The 19,529-nt window shown below is 38.9% G+C and overlaps 1 protein-coding gene across 4 annotated transcripts in view; it reads right to left on the reverse strand.

Moving 5' to 3' along the window:
* Positions 1-1,436: 1,436 nt before the first annotated feature.
* The window catches only part of CSGALNACT2 (chondroitin sulfate N-acetylgalactosaminyltransferase 2), a 45,019-nt gene continuing 26,926 nt past the window's right edge, over positions 1,437-19,529 (reverse strand). For all 4 annotated transcript variants that reach the window (XM_076010259.1, XM_076010255.1, XM_076010257.1 and 1 more), the window contains 2 exons: positions 8,849-8,930; positions 1,437-3,002 (listed from right to left, as the gene is read on the reverse strand). In XM_076010259.1, coding sequence (XP_075866374.1) covers positions 2,710-3,002; positions 8,849-8,930 — 375 coding nt within the window. In that variant the 3' untranslated portion in view covers positions 1,437-2,709. The remainder of the gene's footprint in view (positions 3,003-8,848; positions 8,931-19,529) is intronic.

The following is a 19,529-nucleotide window of genomic DNA, read 5'->3' on the forward strand; positions in this document are numbered from 1 at the left end:
AGTCATATTTTCAGTTTACTATTCTTTGTCCAATTCAGTATATAAGTAACCGACTCTAAAGGTTTCTTTGGGTCTTCATTTCTTTTAGAGGGCTATGTATCACATAAAATTTGTATTAAATAAATCTGTATGCTTTTTTCCTGTTAATCAATGCTATGCCAATTGAATTCTCAGACTCAGCTGGAACCCTAAGAAGATGGAGGGGAGTTTTTCTATCCCTGCAATACAATGGAATACTATTCAGTAGTAAAAATGAACTGATTTTGAGATTAACACAAGTGATCCTCAAAAATAACACTAAATGAAAGAGGATACAATAATGCATATAAATTCAAAAACAGCTAAAACTAAACGGTATCTTAGGTAGAGATACATACACAATTGAGAAAAATATGAAGAAAAGCAAGTGAAAAATTATCACAAAAATCAGATAGTGACTACCATGGACAGAATGAGAGTATGTGATGGAGAAGGGGCACATTGGCCTGTCACTGGTAATGCCTCATATTTTAATATGGGCAGCTGGTGCACTGGTATAAGATTCTTTAAAGAACACAATTACAGCCAGGCATGATGGCTCATACCTATAAGCCTAGCACTCTGGGAGGTCAAGGCAGGAAGATCACTTGAGTTCAGGAGTTTGAAACCAGCCTGAGCAAGAGCAAGATCCCATCTCTACTAAGAACAGAAAAATTAGCCAGCTATAGTAACATGCACCTGTAGTCCCAGCTACTCGGGGGGCTGAGGAAGGATAGCTTGAGCCCAGGCATATGACACCACTGTACTCCAGCCTGGGTGATAGAGCAAGACTCTGTCTCAAAAAAAAACAAACACAAAGAAATAAACAAAGAAAATGAAAAAGAAAAAAAGCACACAATTACATGTTATATATTTTCTGTATTTATGATATTTTACAATATAATAAAATTTATTACATTCTCATTTAACTTTTTGTAATAAAATACTTTATTGGTACTATTTAATGTCAAAAACATAGAAATGTTTCCATTCCTTAGCTTCCATCTTTAAATTAAAAGCTAGTTTTAAAAAAAGGAACAAAATTATCATTTGATTCTCTCAAAAAACAAGCTGCAACTTACCTTTGCAAATAATTAAGTTCTCTCACTTTAAATACTATAATTCACTGGTCTTCAAAATAAATAATTGTATATAAAAAGAGACAATGGCATGAATTATTTTGCAGAGAACATTTTATATATCTTAAGAAAAACCCTAAATACTATCCTAACTTAAAACTTGTAAGAATAAAGAGTTATTATAAAATTGAATTCATGTAGCACCTAGAAATTTATAATATTTCAGATATTATTTACTATGAAAAATTATTCTTCTGTGAATTCCCAGGGGTTTATGTACACACTGAATTCAATATAGGTCCCTTTTAAAAGCCAAAGGTTGAAAAATTTATGCATGTCTTCCATCTTATATCCAATTTCTGGACCTAGCAATTGACCTGATAGTAAAAAAACCATGTGTGATAAATAATACAGTACAGTTCTGTCTGAATATAATTTCTTATTCACCTTGTCTCATCAATATAATTTACATTTCAATTAAAATATTCTATATGCAAGCAACACGTTTCTCTAAAATATTCTGTAATTCAGATTTCCATTCAGACTACCTTCCTCTCCTCCCCATTTTTCAAATCAGAATGATCCGATGGATAACTCATTAAATTGTGTTTTCTCCCCACAGTGAAACTCTTTCAACTCAAAGTATTATAATAATACATATACAGATACAGCATATATTAACATATTAAAAAATAAATGATAATAAATACATATGTATCTATGCTAAATGAGAAAATATAAAGCAAAAAACAAAAAAAAACATGCTATGTTCATCTTTTCTGAACCACCACAGGAAGGCCCTGATGTAGCTGGCTCACATAAATTGATGTTTCCAGACACAGCTAGTATCCTGTGCTCCACCATAATTAAATACTCTGTTACAAATGTTTTCCTGTTTTTTTGTTTGTTCAAAACAGTCTACAGCAACTTTGCTAATCCTAAACATGATAATAATGCAATAACATATTCTAATTTTAATCATTCTATTTTCTACTATTACCCACTTGCTTAAAAACATTCAGGGGGATAAGCAACATTAAGTTAAGGGGTTTTGATTTCTGCCTTCTCTGATGGAGGATTTCAGATGTGTCATTTAATTATTCCCTGCTTCAGTGAAATTTTTCAAGCTATCAACCAAAGCCCTTCATTTAAAAATCAAGCAGGGTGACAATGGTAGGCAGGTGAAGATACCTGTCCACACACTATGTCCACGATACTCTGTCCCCTCTGTAGGAGTGTGCTGCTCCTGGCTCACCATCAGCCCAGCACATCTCCTCTCTCCACCCAAATGCACTCAGGACACTGAATCCCACATGCAGTCAGAACATGGGCACCAGGCAGAAACTAACTCAAAACAACTTTTGGAACAAATATCCGATTTCAATTTGTCAATTATTCCATGGTGCAGTATTCTCACAAAACAGAGACTTTGTGCTGAAACACTTGTTTTTTCTTCTCAGATTAAGTTGAAATGCTAAAGTAAAGTAATGCCAAGAAGAACGTGAAAAATAAACATGTCTTCTCTAAAAGAGGCACTGCATCTGGAATTGGAATTAAGGCTAAATAAACAGTACTGGCTTGTTGTTCAGACTGTCATGTGTTAATGATTATGTCATCCAACAGCTTCACTGTTTGTCCTGTATGCCTGTTTATGAAGGTGCGTCTCTATTTCCTCCCTGAAGACCAGCATTCCCAGGTGGGAGTGAGAGGCCTCATTCATGGCTTTGGACTGAATGCACATGCGGTACTGCTCAGGGGTCAGCTCATCAGCACAGCGCTTTTCATGCCAGAGGTGGAAAAGACCAGGCACTGGAGTCCGAATCACCATAAGGTCACCATGTAAGTATTTTCGATAAAGATGAACGTCTTCTCCACCCCAACCTTTTACTTCCATGTCAAATCCACCTGCAAGATCAACATTGATATTATAAGTAATTGTCTAATAGAGCACAGGGAAACATCATAAAGATTTACATGTTCTGCTTCAAATGAGATGGCATGGTATAACACAAAGACACCCGATGTGAAAGAGTGACTTCCTAGTTTGAAGTCCAGTTACAGGCTGACATTTAGACTCTAGAAGCTCAAGGTCAGTCATCAAGCATATCAAAATGAGATTAAATATTTGAAAATACTTTGTAAACTTCAAAGTTATACAGAAAATCTATAGAAAGTCAAATAAAGGAGAGGAAAATATAACTCACCTATAATCTCACCACCATCAATATTTTATTGTATTTTCTTTCTATCCTTCTAGACACAAAGTTTTTGGGTTACAGAAAACTTACCAAAGGAGAAATCAGAAGAATGGGTCATGCTGGAGATACAAAATTGAGAATGGGCACACAGATGATTTACAGCCATGGGAATGAATGAAATTATTGAAGAAGTTTAGAAGGAAAACAGGGCTTAGGTCTAAACACTAAGAAATGCCAGTTTATTTAAACAGAGGCAAGGAAAGATAAGTCAGCAAAACAGACTGAAAAGTGACCCCAGATGAGGGAGAAAATTCTGGAGAAGGAGCCATCACAGTAGTCAAGTGAAAAAAGTGTCTTGAGGAAGAAGTTGTCAGGTGTGTACTACTCAAGAACTTAAAAAGAACTAAATGGACCTGGCAGCATAGATGTTACTTAAAACCTTACCTAGAACAATTCTGGTAGAGCTATGGGCAGAAGGCTAACTAGATGACATGACAGGCGAGGTAGAGGGAGACCACTTCAAACTGGGTGCAAGCTGAGCAACTAACTTTTAAAAGAAGCATGGAGAACACAAACCATTTGGAATTTTTTGAAGAGCCAGAACAAAGATTCTTAAAAACTGTAAAAAAATAATTATTTAAGAGCTAGGCTTCTAAATTATGTCTCCTGTCAAATAATTCTATCCCACTTAATTTCACATTCACAGGATGGACAATAATCCTGAGATCTTCAAAAAGTATTAAACAATCAGAGCTAAATGCTACGCCTATTCATCTCAGCTCTTATTCCCTACAAGATGTCAACAAGCTCTTCAAATAACAGAGATGGTGTAGATACTTTAAAAAAAATGGGAGACTCCCAGTTTTTGGCGAGGCATGTGAGGAGCTTGGAAGTCATCGCTCCATCCTAACAAGTAAAAAGATGAAAAATCAATAGCTCTTGAGCAGAAATCTCTGTGGGAACCAACCAGGGTAGGAAAACCTGAATTGTAATTGACAAATTGCTGGAAGCTCAGTGTAGGCAAGCCTAAGAGTTAAAAATTCCAGGGGGACCCAGTCATATTGAGATGTTCCACACTCTTGTGAGCTTACCTCTAGGAGCTCTGTCAGGCTCTCAATAGTGAAGATCAGGGGGAAAAAAATCCCCTAATGCTTCCAGCAGCAGGGAGGGGGAGAAAAGGTAATCATTGTGATATATGCCAGAGGATTCATTCCTTATTAATAAGGCCTGACCTCAGAAGAAACTGTTCAACTAGAGCCTAACTTGCTGGGTTTCCTCAGAGCCTAGCTGACCTAGAGGAAGGGAAATACCCAGCTCCAGCCCCTCCCAGCCATCCTGTCCAGGAGGGAAAGCCAAGGGATAGGAGAGTGAGAAGAATGTGAGAAGTTCACATCCAGGGGCACAGGATCACCAAAAGACTGAGACCTTATCACAGGACTACAGAACACTTAACCTCCCTTCACACCTTACCACCATATCACGAAAGGCCTATTTATTGCAGTTCCTTCTACCTAGCATATCAAGTCCAGCTTTCAACAAAAAAAATTACAAGGTAAACTAAAAGGCAAAAAACTCCCCCAAACTCCCAAACAAACAAACAAACAAACAAATGATAAAACACAGCTTAAAGAGACAGAGCACCAGACCCAGATTCAGATACAACAAGGATACTGAATTACCAGGTTGGGAATTTAAAACAACTACGGTTAATATTCTAAGGACTGTAATGGAAAGAACATATAAGATGAGTAATATAAGTAGAGAGATAAAAATTCTAAGAAGGAATTAAAAAGATACTAGAGATAAAAAAACACCATAAAAGAAATGAATGTAGCTGGGTACAGTGGGGCTCATGCCTGGAAGCCTAACACTTTGGGAGGCTGAGAAGGGAGGATGGCTTGAGGCCAGAAGTTCAAGGTTGTAGTGAGCTATGATCACACCAGTGTACTCTAGCCAGGGATGGAGGGGGAGGGGGAGGTGAAGGGGGAGGGGAGGGAGAGACCCTTTCTCAAAATTAAAAAGAAAAAAAGAAATGAATGCTTTTGATGGGTTCGTTAGTAGACTGGACTTGGCTGAAGAAAGAATCTCTGAGCTTGAGGATATGACAATAGAAATTTCAAAAACTGAAAAGCAAAGAGGAAAAAAAGACTGAGAAAAGAAAGAACACAATATTCAAGAACTGTGGGGCAACTACAAAAGGTGTAACATTTGTAATGGGCACACCAGCAGGAGAGGAAACAGAGAAAGGAACAGAAATTCCAAATGAAATTCCAAACGAGTGGAGCTCCTTTTCTTACCTAGCCCACACTCATAGGGTGGAGGCTCTACTCCAGGTGCAGCAAGCTGAAAACCTGGGGGGCCCTACTGCACCTACACCCTGCTCATAAAGCAGGAATGTTACTCTGCTTTATAAGAAGTGTACCACTGTCCCTGTGCTTAGCCCCAGAGCAGAAGCTCAGAGATTTTCCCCAAAGAGGCAGTCTATAAGACCAAACTGCTGCAAAGCTCTTCCCAAAGGAAGTGACTTTATTTAAAGTGTAGAAAAGTTCAAGCCTCTTGAAAATAATGGAAGCCAGGCACAGAAGCTCACTCTTGTACCCCCAGTTACTCGGGAGTTAAGGTAGGATGTCTGTTTGAGGTCAGAAGTTTGAGACTAACCTTGCAATACAGTGAGATCCCATCTCTAAAAAAATAAAAATTAAAAAAAATTTAAAAATTACAAAAAGGAAGATAATGGAGATTTTTATTGCAAGCAATTAAGATGAAGCTGGTAGCTCCATGAGGGCAAACAAGCTTAACAGCACACCAGCTAGTTTACTGTAGAGAATCAGGAAAGAGACAGCTAAGAAGATCCCTCCAAGGGTCTGAAGAAACCTCAAAGACTTGCCTCAAAAACTACCCCTGCAAAAGGGCCCAATTTAATTGAGTTAGATTGTGGAGCAATTTATACCTCAGAGCACTGACAAAAACAAGACAGCAATTAGTAAGCAATCAGTATAGAGCCTAACAGTTGGGAGTGATAGCAACAGAGGCATGGAGACAGTCAGAGAGAGCCCTGCTAAATCTAGCGCCATCCCAGCACCGTCATACATGTCCTGAAGAACATCAGAGGCTTCATATTATCAGAGGGCAGGGGGAGAAAGCACTGACTAAAATAATACAGTCAAGTCAATAAATAAATGAAGAAACACAACAAGTCCTAGAGGTAGGGGGGAATCAGAATCCAGAGCTGCCACAACATATTACCTAAAATGTCCAGTTTTCAAAAAAGAAATTATGAGGCATGCAAAGAAAGAATATGTGACCCACACATCACAATAAAAGCACTAAAAACTGCTTGTGTTAGGGCACAGATATTGGCTTTAATAGACAAAAATTCCAAAGCAGTCATTATAAATATGGCCAAAGAATTAAAAGAAATCATGCTTAAAGAAGTAATGAAAGGTAAGATAACAATGTCCTATCAAATAGATAATATTAATAAAGAGAAAAATTATATATCAAGAACCAAATGGAAATTATGAAGTTAAAAGGTATAATAATAACTGAAATAAAAAATTCATTGAGCAGCTCAACAGCAGATCTGAATTAACAAAAGAAAGAATCAGACAACTTAAAGACAGATCAGTAGAGATTATGCAAAATTAGAAGAACAGAGCGGTGCGTAAAGAATGAAGAAAAATGAACAGAGCTTCAGAGAAATGGAGGATACCATTAAGTGCATCAGCATACACATAATGATAGTATCAGGAGAAAACAATGAGAAAGGAACAGAAAAAATATTCAAAGAAAAAAAGCCAGCCTCTGTATCCAAGGGTTCCACATCTGCAGATTTAACCAACTGTGGTTGATAATATATGTGGGGAGGGGATGAAGCCCCCAAAATAAAAAAATAAAAAATAATAATACAAATTAAAAAAAATACAGTATAACAATCATTTACATAGCATTTACATTGTATTAGGTATTATAAGTAATCTAGAAATGGTTTAAAGTATTTGGGAGAATGTGCATAGGTTACATGCAAATACTAAACCATTTTATACAGAAGATTTGATCATCTATGGATTTTGATATCCACGGGATGTCTTGGATACAGTCTTCCATGGATACTGAAGGATGACTGTAATGTCTGAAACTTCCCAAATGTGATGAAAACATTAATGTGCATATATTCAAAAAGCCCCCAAACTTCAATAACCCAATTAAAATGAGCAGGGGATCTGAATAGACATTTCACCAAACAAGATATACGAATGACTAATAAACATAAGAAAAGATGCTCAATATCCTTAGTCATCAGAGAAATTACAATCAAAACCACGATCAGATACCACTTCACCCCACTATAATGGCTAGAAACAGAAAGACAGATAATAACATTTATTAATGAGGAAGAAACTGGAACTCTCATACACTGCTGACAGGAATATAAAATGATGCAGCCACTTTGGAAAACAATGTGGCAATTCCTCAGAAGGTCAGTTGTAGGGTTATAATGTAATTCAGCAATTCTACTCCTAGGTAAATAGCCAAAAAAATTGAAAATCTATGTCATCAGCATATTCATAATAGCCAAAAAGTTGAAACAACCCAAATGTCTATAAACTGACAAAACAAACAAAATGTGGTATAACCAAGCAATGAAACATTTTTCAGCTATAAAATGGAATGAAGTACTCGATACATGCTACAACATGGATGAACCCTGAAAACATGCTGAGTGCAAGGAGCCAGTCATAAAAGACCCCATATTATATAATTCAGTTTATATTAAATGCCCAGAAAAGACAAATCTATAGGAGGTAGATTAGTAGATGCCTAAGTTTGCGGGAAATAGGGTAACAGTAGCCAACACTCAATCAATCAGGAGACATGGAATTAAGTTTCAGTCTGCTTTATTAAACTATTCTCTGACACTTTTAGTTTTTGCTGGGTGAGACCAAAGCTGGGGTGGAGAAGTATGATAAGACCAGATTTTTCAAGGGCCATCTTTTGGCTGATGGGAATGGACAACTAAGCTGTGATTCCAAGTACCAACTCCAGCTTTAATCAGAGATAGAAAGAACATCTCGTTTTTCATTTGTCTTAAATACTAGGATTTTGCATAACAGTTTATTAGACAATTAAAGGAGTTTCCATTTCAAAATAAAAAGAATTAAAGCCCTTAGTCTAATACAAGATTACTCCCTGCTATAACCACCCATAAGCACAACAGTAAAGTTACAGAGAAATCTTTTCTAAGAATATGCCAAACAACTTCAAATATGGGTAACAAGTCAAACAGGTGTTTTTAAAAATAGGTGTTTTGATTTTGAAGGAATAAAGTAAATATTATATTATACTTTTATTTTATCTTTATGACCTCATTTTTGCTATTCAAAGACATTAATTATAAACTCACTTGGCCTTTTATATCTCCAGATTCCTCTTTTCAACTAACCTCAGACACATAATTTAATAGAACGCTCAAATCTGAGACCTTTTAGCAAAATCCCATAATCTCTACAGTAAATATGTAAAGCCCTATCCTTAAATGTAAGATATACTTACCAATGGTCAGGAAATCTGATCGATATTGACAAGTCATTCCAAAGCCAAAATCTCGCCAAAAGCCAGAATCCTTTTTGTGAACCTTAAAAAAACAAACAAACAAAAATAAAACAATTTAATCCCTTAAGAACTAGAAAACATATTAATCAACAATGAAACAAATTAAAATATTTTCTACAGGGTACTTTTTTCCTGTCATGTATGTGGCTGATAAAGGATCACATACACTTATTAAATCCTGACAAAACAAACAAAATTATAGTAATCCACATGACCAAAGGCTTCTTGCCTCTTTCAACATAATTGAACTCAAGCTGTACAAAGTGCAAACTGGGTCACTAATAATCACAGTGTGGGGCCTGACCTCAAGGGCTTACATTCTAGGAGGACAGCAGTTGCATGAGCACATACTGTAACTCACGGTGATCAACTCTACACAGCAAACTTCATATGGTGCCTACCTAGCATTCATTCCCCAGGCCCTCTTCCTGATTGGTACACTTTTGTGCTGGTAATCATCCAGCCCCAGGCAGGGTGGGAAGCTCCTGTCTCCAGTAACTTGAGAGTGAGTTATGAGTATACCAGTGAGATAGTGTCACCCCACTTACCATAGGAATTGGTTCACTACCAGGTATTAGAAAAAATTCAGGTCAACAATCTAAAATAGGAGGGCTATTGGGAACTTTGGAAAACAAAGTCTCCTCGTTCTTCTGAGAGAGCCACCAGAAAGGCCACTTGCTCATAGGGAAGCGGTCAACAAACCACAACCTCAGGCTAAATCTGGCCTGCTGCCTGCTTTTGTAAATAATTTTATTGGAATATAGCCAAGCTCATTTGTTTCCAAATTGTCTATGGGTGCTTTCACAGTACAGTGGCAGAGCTGAGTAGCTGCAATAGGAATGCATGGTCCACAAAGATTATAATATTTCCTATCTGGCTCTTTACAGAAAAAGTTTGCCAACCTCTCATGTAGGATGTAGTTACAAAGCTTGGGATTGTCAAAGTCCTTTTCTACCATGAGGAAAACCAGCTTTAAAATGGAGCTATAACCATTGAAATCCAAGTATAGAAAGAAATATTAAAACCAGGGCTATGACAACACTGAGCCCCCAGAATCTTAGATGATGAAGCCTGACAAACCTCCTTTATTTTATTCATACTTTCAGCAAGTGTTTAATCTGTTAGATATGATTCTAGAAACTGAGGCTTAGCAGTGAACAGAGGTGACAAAGTTCCTGCCATCACACAGCCTTTGTTTTGGTGGGAAAATATCAAATAAATAAATATACATATTAGGTAGTGATACATGCTAGGAAGAAAAAATGAAGCACTATAAGAGGAGAGCCTGCAAGAGGAAAGCCTGTCTTGGACATAACAGCCACAAAGGCTTCTCTGAGGAGGCAACTGTGATGAGGGGTTGCTGGGAGGGGTGAAGAGAGGTCCGTGTGGCCTGTAGGAAGGAGAGTAGGTGGGCCAGGTAAGGGCTGGACTCCAGGGTGGCCCAGGAGCTTTGGCCTGTGGTTGTACCTCTTAAGCAACGTCCAGTATGTAGTCGGGCTGTGGCATTCCACTGTCCTGAGGCCTGGGTGAGAGTAGTCCTTAATCAGGTTGGGGTTCTATAGAGAACACTGGAAGGAGTGAGAGGCAAAGGAGGTGAGTGCACAGCAAAGAAGGTGTGGAAAATGACTAGCCATAGAGTCTGGTTGGGCAGGAGGGAAGTCAGGATGTAGACATGAGGAGGGTGAGAGAAGGCGAGAGAGATGCCTCATCCAAACTGTAGCATTCTGAGACAGCTTCCTGGAAGAATAAAGCTAGAGTTGGGATTTGATAGATGAGGAGGACTGAGCCAAGTGGTAGAAGATGTGCTGGGGAAAGTTCAGGTGAAAGAACAGTTTGTGCAAAGACCTGCAGATGGAGGGGAGTGTTACACTATGGCAAAGGATGGTGAGACTCGAGTCAGAAGGAGAGGTGTCCACAAGATAGGCTGAGGCTTTGCAAACTTTCCCTGTGAAAGGCCAGGTAGCAAATATCTTAGGTTCTGCAGAACATACAGTCATTGCCACAACTACTGAACTCTGTCACTGTAATGTGAAAGTAGTCATTGATAATAAATAATTCAATGAACTTGCTGTGTTTCAATGAACTTTATTTATAGACACTGAAATTTGAATTTCATACAGTTTTCATATACCATGAAACACTATTCTTTAAAATATATATATGTGTGTGTGTGTGTGTGTGTGTGTGTGTGTATGTTTTGAGATGGGGTCTTGCTATGTTACCCAGGCTGGAGTGCAGTGGCTGTTCACAGGCATGATCACAGTCACTGCAGCCTTGACCTCCTGCTCAAGTGATTCTCTTGTTTCTACCTCCTAAGTTGCTGGGACTACAAGCATGTGCCACTGCACCTGGCTAAAAAATATTTTTATTCATTAAAATTTTCCCATTCTTAACTCATGGGCCATACAAAATGAAGTAGAAGGCCCGATTTGGCCCACAGGCCGCAGCTGCTGGCCTCAAGGGACATGCAGGGCCACATCATAGACAACTGCATGTACCTGGGGTACTTCTTCCTTTTCTAGAATTTAAAACTCCTTGAGGGCAGGACTTTTGTGGATTTTTTTTTTTTATTTTTTTTTTTTGAGACAGAGTCTCGCTTTGTTGCCTAGGCTAGAGTGAGTGCCGTGGCGTCAGCCTAGCTCACAGCAACCTCAAACTCCTGGGCTCAAGCGATCCTCCTGCCTCAGCCTCCCGAGTAGCTGGGACTACAGGCATGAGCCACCATGCTCGGCTAATTTTTTCTATATATATTAGCTGGCCAATTAGTTTCTTTCTATTTATAGTAGAGATGGGGTCTCGCTCTTGCTCAGGCTGGTTTCGAACTCCCGACCTCGAGCAATCCGCCCGCCTCGGCCTCCCAGAGAGCTAGGATTACAGGCGTGAGCCACCGCGCCTGGCCAACTTTTGTGGATTTTAATCACGGCTATATCCCTAGTTCCTAGAATAATACCAGACACATAGTAGGTAAATATTCAATAAATGTTTGTTGAATAGATACATGAATAAAAGAACTTATAAGGACATAATTTTAGTGGCAGAACCAAGGTTAGACTATAATATTCTCTTTAGTCAAATGTAACCCTGGTACAAAGTATTAAAGTGAACCATCCACTTTGATATCTCTACCCCATGCCAATTCTGCTTTTATAAATACTGTGACTTTGTAACTTAGTTTCCTAAAAATTATTCAAATATTACCAGACTTAGGGAAAGGAATCGTTGGTTTTGTGTGATTTTTAAAGTAACAAATTTTCACTGAGGAAAGTAGAAGGAACTTAAAATCATTTGTAATCTTGACTGTTAATATTTCATTGCATTATTTTATCCATCCTTCTCCTAAGCATGTGGGAAACACAGTTATCCACATGTAACCTACATCCCTAGCCCTTGGCCTCTCACAGAATGCCAGGTTTATGAAGCCAACTAGCAACTTGGTACCTTCCCTTGCATATCTAATAAACAACAGATGCATACCATGGGCTCAAGCTGAAGTCCTGATCTCGCCTCTCCAATTCCTCTCTTTCCCTCATTCATCACATCTCATCTACCAGGAAGCTTTGCCAGCTTTGTTTTCCAATCATATCCAAACTTCTCTCTACAATTACCACCCTGGTCTAGACACAATCACCTCCCCTTGTCTACTGCAAAAGCCTTGCTGTTTCCAGCTGGTGCCACACACAATCCATTCTCCCTCTGAAGGCTTTCTAACACACTGGCATAAAATCTAAACTCCTTCCAGGGGCTTAACAAGCTCTACACAACCTGGCCTTTGCACTCTGTGCTCCAGCCACCTTAGGAAATCCAGTAGCTGTTGCTACTACTTGGAAGTGCCTTCCTCTAATCACTAGTTGGTTCCTTTCTGTCCTTTGGATGGCTCCTCCAACAGCTCCATCTCACAGAGGTCTTTCTGGCCAAACTCGCCACAGAAACCACCAAATCACTGTCCACAGCTCAGCCTGTTTTAATGATTTCCGTGGCATTTGTTATCTGATTTTAATTTCTGTCTCCTACTACCAGAATAAACATCCTCGTGAGCAATAAACATGTTTGTCAGGGTCAGGTGCCAGTGGTGAATAGTGACTGGCATTGAATGGACCCTCAATATTTGATGAATTAATATAACAGAGGTGGTCTGTGCAGTGGAGGCTTTGGAGCCACACTGCCTGGAAGCCTGGTCTGACCCCAGCCAGCTGTGCACGCAGGAACTCAATCATATAGCACAGCTGTGTCCTCATCTGGAAAAAGGGGGTAATAATAGCACCTACCTCAGAGGTTGTTAGGAGGATTAAACAAGTTAAGATGTAGGCAAAACAGAATACCTCCCTGCACAAAGTAAATGGTACATAAATATATTAGCTATTACCATTAAAATGTCACCTAAAATATATATACACTATTTCCCATTTTTTAGCTTTACATTTTCCTCTACATTTACGCTGCTGTGTTTGCTTTACTTACATTTCACATGTTTTCCTCTTGATACACCATATTTACCACAGTATGAGCCATAATTCAATTTATCATTTTACTATTAGAGTTTTGCTTGCTTTTAATGTTATCGATGTATGCATATTGCTACCATACAGCTGATTATTTCTCTAGGAGAGACTGTTGGGAATGAAAATTACTGGATTGGGGGATGAACCTGTTTATTAATAAAACTCTTGACCCAGAGAGCTGCATCCCTACCAGCAAAAATGGAAGAGCTCCCATTCCCCCTGCCTCACTCGCATGGCTATGCTTTTTTAAAAAAGTCCTTTAACAGCAGAAAAAAAGTATTGTACTGCTATTTAAATTTATTCCTAGTAAAGGTGACTATTAAAATATGTTTATTGTGAATTATTATCAATTGTCCTTTGCTCTTTTTTCTACTGGGTGTATTCCTGTTTACTTCTAATATATCTTTAAACATCAAAGAGAGCAAGCTTTTGTCTTTTTTTAAGTGAGGAGACTGAAGCTTAGAAAGTTAAGCAATTAGCAAAGGTGTACAAGTGATGAAACTAGAACTTGAAGTGCTTATTTTGCTATGCAACATTTAGAACGAATCAACATTCAAATGATTTTTCCGCCACAACCCTCTAAACCTTTAACCCTTCTATATTGGCCCTATTTGCCACTTTTTTGTTTGTTCTCAATTAATTTTAATACATAACCTTTTACTTTTGGAATAATTTTAGATATACAGAGAAGTAGCGAAACAGCAAAGCATTTGATATTCTCCTCACCCAGTTGTAGCTTTCCCTAATGTTATCATCTTACATTGTTGTGGTACATTTGTCAAAACTAAGGAACCATCAATGGTATATTACTATTAACTCTAGACTTTATTTGTATTTCACCAGTTTTTCCTTTAATATCCTTTTTTTTCTGTTCCAGGACCCAGTCCAGGGCACCACATTATATTTGGCTGCCATGTCTCCTTAGTCTCCTCTTGGCTCCAATAGTTTCTCAGTCTTCCTTGTTTTTTATGATCTTGACAGTTTCATGGACAGGTATTTTGCAGTGCTTGCTGGAGCTTTCCCCATGATTAGACTGAAATTATGGTTTTTGGAAGGAAGATTGCAGGGCTGAAGTGCCCTTGTTACATACTGTCAAGGGTATACATCATTGGTGATGTTAACTTTCACCACTTGGTTAAGGTGCTGTCTGCTGGGTTTCTCCACCAAAAAGTTTGTTTTTCTCTTTCCATACTCTTCGGAAGTGAATCATTTAATTCTACCTTGTCGAAAAGGGAATATCTACATAAGTTATCTGGGATTTTATAAGGAAGGTTTGTTTCTTCTCCCTTATCTACTCTAATTTAGCCTATCCATTCACTTATTAATCTGTTTATCACTCGTTCATTTATACCACTATACTCACAGATATTTACTTTATGCTTTGGGTTACAATCCAGATTAAAGCTATTTATTTTGTTGCTCAGGTTGTTCCAGCTTGGGCATTGGGAGCTCTTTCTGTTGGCTTCTGTGCCCTTTGACACACCCTCATCCTTTTGTCCTTTGAATACTTTCTTACTTTCTAGAGTTCTAAGATGCTCCAAGTTCCTCTTTTATTTTTTTGAGACAGGGTCTCACTCTGTTGCCCCAGGCTAGAGTGCAGTGGCATGATCATAGCTCACTGCAGCCTTGAACTCCCAAGCTCAAGTGATCCTCCTGCCTCAGCCTCTTGGGTAGCTGGGACTATTGGCATGAGCCATGACATCCAGCTAATTTTTTCTATTTTTTTGTAGAGATAGGGTCTCACTAGATTGCTCAGGCTGGTCTCAAACTCCTGACCTCAAGCAATCCTCCCACCTTGGCCTCTCAAAGTGCTGGGATTACAGGCATGAGTCACTGTACCCAGCCTCAGGTTCCTTTTGTGTATCTCTTGCTCCAGCCCTAGAATCAACCATTTCTTCAGGGAACCCTGGCTCCTTTGATTGGAAAATGGTATTAGAAACCAAGATTTGGGAGTGGAGTGTGCTTGTTACTACTGGGGTGTCACTGGTTCTAGGCCCTCTAAGACTAGTAAACTAGGTAATACACATATGTACACCATATATATACCCTTTGACATCTTTTTTTTTTTTTTTTTTGAGACAGAGTCTCGCTTTGTTGCCCAGGCTAGAGTGAGTGCCGTGGCGTCAGCCTAGCTCACAGCAACCTCAAACTACTGGGCTCAAGGGATCCTCCTGCCTCAGCCTCCCAAGTAGCTGGGACTACAGGCATGTGCCACCATGCCTGGCTAATTTTTTGTATATATTAGTTGGCCAATTAATTTCTTTCTATTTATAGTAGAGACGGGGGTCTCGCTCTTGCTCAGGCTGGTTTCGAACTCCTGACCTCGAGCAATCCACCCGCCTGGGCCTCCCAGAGAGCTAGGATTACAGGCGTGAGCCACCGCGCCCGGCCCCTTTGACATCTTAATCCCAAATTGCTATTCATTTCTTTTTAATTATGTCAACATAACTATTTATACTATTACATCAACAAATGTTTAGACCAAAATAAAAGTTTTAAGCCAGGTGTGGTGGCTCATGCCTGTAATCCTAGCACTTTGGGAGGCCGAGGCAGGAGGATCGTTTGAGGTCAGGAGTTCAAAACCAGCCTCAGCAAGAGTGACAGCCCATCTCTACTAAATATAGAAAGAAATTGGCCAGACAACTAAAAATAGAAAAAATTAGATGGGTGTGGTGGCACAGGCCTGCAGTCCCAGCTACTTGGGAGGCTGAGGCAGGAGGATTGCTTGAGCCCAAGAGTTTGAGGTTGCTGTGAGCTAGGCTGACGCCACGGCACTCTAGCCAGGGCAACAGAGTGAGATTCTGTTTATTTATTTATTAAATAAATAAAAGTTTTACTGCTTTATTTTGTTTACCATTATTTTATTCTTAGGCCTTCTTCTCTCAACATGTTCATTTCTCATTTTGCTAAACTAGATAAATAGGTCTGTGAGAATAAACTTTTGAATATTTCTTTAAGAGACAGAGTCTTGCTCTGTTGGTCAAGTTGGAGCACAGTGCTGCAATCAGAGCTCACTGCAGCCTCCAACTTCTGGGCTCAAGTGATCCTCCTGCCTCAGCCTCCTGAGTCAGCTGGGATTACAGGCATGAATCACCACATCCAGCTTGAGTCCTTGAATGTTCAAAAATGTCTATTTTGCCTTCAAATAGTAAGTGAAATATAGATTCTAGAATCAAAATTACTTTTCTTCAAAATTTTCATGGTATTGATTTATTGTCTAGTACCAATATTATGAAAAAGAAGGTGAATGCCAATCTGATTCTTATTCCTTTGTGGGCAAGCTTGGATTTTGCTATTTTTAGTGTCTCTGGAAGCTATTAGGACCCTTCACTACCATTCTCAAAAGCCACAAAACTTGTCTTTCCTTAGCTATGCAAAGTTTTCATCCATTTCCTGTTCTTTTTCTCTCTTTTTCTGGAATTCCCATTAAACAATTTGGGAGCTTCTGGATTGATTCTCCATGTCTCAATTTTTCTTTTGTATTATCTCTTGGTCTTTATGTGTCCAGTTGGCTTGTCTTCTAGTATATAAATCTGTGTCAACTGTGACCATTCTGTTACTTATATTTTGTTATTCTGTATTCTTTATTTTTCTTATATTTTCATAGTTTCCAAGTTCTGAAATAAATCTCGCTTTAGTAACAAATCTTGTTTTATGAATTTAATGTTTTTTCTAATCTCCCTAACAATATATTTTAAAGTTATTTTCTATCTGGATTCATATTTTCATGTTAATTTTTCTGCTTATTAATAAATTTGTCTTTCTTTCAATAGTGTTGGTTTTCCACAAATGTTTAGTCTTGCTTAATTTATTACTCTTTTTTTTTTTGAGAAAGAGTCTTGCTCTGTCGCCCTGGGTAGAATGTAGTGGCATCATCGTAGCTCACAGCAACCTCAAACTCCTGGACTCAAGTAATCCTTCTGTCTCAATTTCCGGAGTAGCTGGGACTACAGGCACACAACGTGATGCCTAATTTTTCTATTTTTAGTAGAGATGGGGTCTCATTCTTGTTTAGGCTGGTCTCGAACTCCTGAACTCAACCAATCCTCCTGCCTTAGTCTCCCAGAGCGCTAGGATTATAGGTGTGAGCCACCTCGCCCAGCCAATTGCTACTCATTTTTGTGTTATAAATTATTGTTGAAAAATCCATGGCTATTAGCTATAATTACAGGGGCCTATCCCCAGTCATAGTAGAGTAGGGGCAGAACATGGTTTCAGGGAGAATGTGCTAACAGTAACTCATCTCTGGAGGCTAGGGGCTCCCTATCTACCCTGACCAGCCTCTCTAGCTCCAGGGACTACAACCACAGCCTGTGATACCTACTACTCAGCACACCCGCAGAAGCACATATACCCCATGCTCCCTCCATTTCCTGTCTGCTATGAGCTCAGAGAATGCAAGGCAGCCCCATCTTCACTCACTGTTCTCTTAAACATGTTCTAGACTGATCTCTCCTCCTGTAATTGTATGCCAACTATTGCCAACTTACAGAAATGTTTTAAAACTTATGTCTGCTAACAGCTTCCTCATTTTCCAACACTAATGTACCTTTTTCATTTTAATAATACATTTTTACCAAGGATATGGGGTGTCAGATAAGGCAGATGTAGATGTTCAGTTTGCCATTTTGATCCTATTTGTACCTATATTCCTAATAATATATTCCTTATCTACAGATAAGACAGAGAGGTGTGTATGGGTGGTTGTGTGGATGTACTATGCCAGACCTTGGTATTGAGATAATGCTAGCCTCATAAACTACAGTAAGCAGATCATATGGCACTAATATTACCTGTTCTTTGAAAGTTTCTAGAAAAGCTCTTGAGGCCAGGTGCGGTCACTCATGCCTGTAATCCTAGCACTCTGGGAGGCTGAGGTAGGAGATTGAGTTCAGGAGTTTGAGACCAGCCTGAGTAAGAGCAAGACCTCGTTCTACTAAAAATAGAAAAATTAGTCAGGCGTCATGGTGCGTGCCTGTAGTCCCAGTTACTCGGGAGGCTGAGGCAGGGGATCACTTGAGTCCAGGAATTTGAGGTTGCTGTGAGCTAGGTTGACGACACGCATTTTAGCCTGGGCAACAGAGCGAGACTCGGTTTCAAAAAAAAAAAAAGAAAAGCTCTTCAATAAAACATTATGTTTTTGTACCTACAGAGTAATTTTTAGTAACTATTCTAATTTTTTAAAGGCTCTTAATTTTTGCAGAGCTTCCATCTCTTTTATTTATAAAATACTAACATAAATTTAGCTTGTGTTATTTTATAAAATCTTTTTCCTTTTATTCAAAAATTTTTAAACTTACATATAAAATTGATTTCTCTCATTGTTTTTATATTCTAATTTCCAATGTTATGGAAACTGTACAGATTACCCTGAATCTGATTACTTTATTAAGAAAAGATTTTTTTACACATAAATAATAAGCTCCTGGCCGGGCGCGGTGGCTCACGCCTATAATCCTAGCACTCTGGGAGGCCGAGGTGGGTGGATTGCTCGAGGTCAGGAGTTGGAAACCAGCCTGAGCAAGAGCAAGACCCCATTTCTACTATAAACAGAAAGAAATTAATTGGCCAAATAATATATAGAAAAAAATATAGAAAAATATAAAATATAGAAAAAAAAATTAGCCAGGCATGGTGGCGCAAGCTTGTAGTCCCAGCTACTTGGGAGGCTGAGGCAGCAGAATTGCTTGAGCCCAGGAGTTTGAGTTTGCTGTGAGCTAGGCTGATGCCACATCACTCTAGCCTGGGCAACACAGTGAGACTCTGTCTCAAAATAATAATAATAATAATAAGCTCCTGTATTTGTCAACCTATTTTTGTTTCATTAACTTCTTCTGCCTTTTGTCTTTACCTCTTTCCGACTGATTTCCTTGGAGTTGTTTTTCATTTTTTTTGAGACAGAGTCTCACTTTGTTGCTCAGGCTAGAGTGAGTGCCGTGGCATCAGCCTAGCTCATAGCAACCTCCAACTCCTGGGCTCAAATGATCCTCCTGCCTCAGCCTCCCGAGTAGCTGGGACTACAGGCATGTGCCACCATGCCTGGCTAATTTTTTGTATATATATATTTAGTTGGTCAATTAGTTTCTTTCTATTTTTTTAGTAGAGACGGGGTCTCGCTCAGG

Source organism: Microcebus murinus, chromosome 14 (assembly GCF_040939455.1).
Source record: "Microcebus murinus isolate Inina chromosome 14, M.murinus_Inina_mat1.0, whole genome shotgun sequence".
Lineage (NCBI taxonomy): Eukaryota > Metazoa > Chordata > Mammalia > Primates > Cheirogaleidae > Microcebus > Microcebus murinus.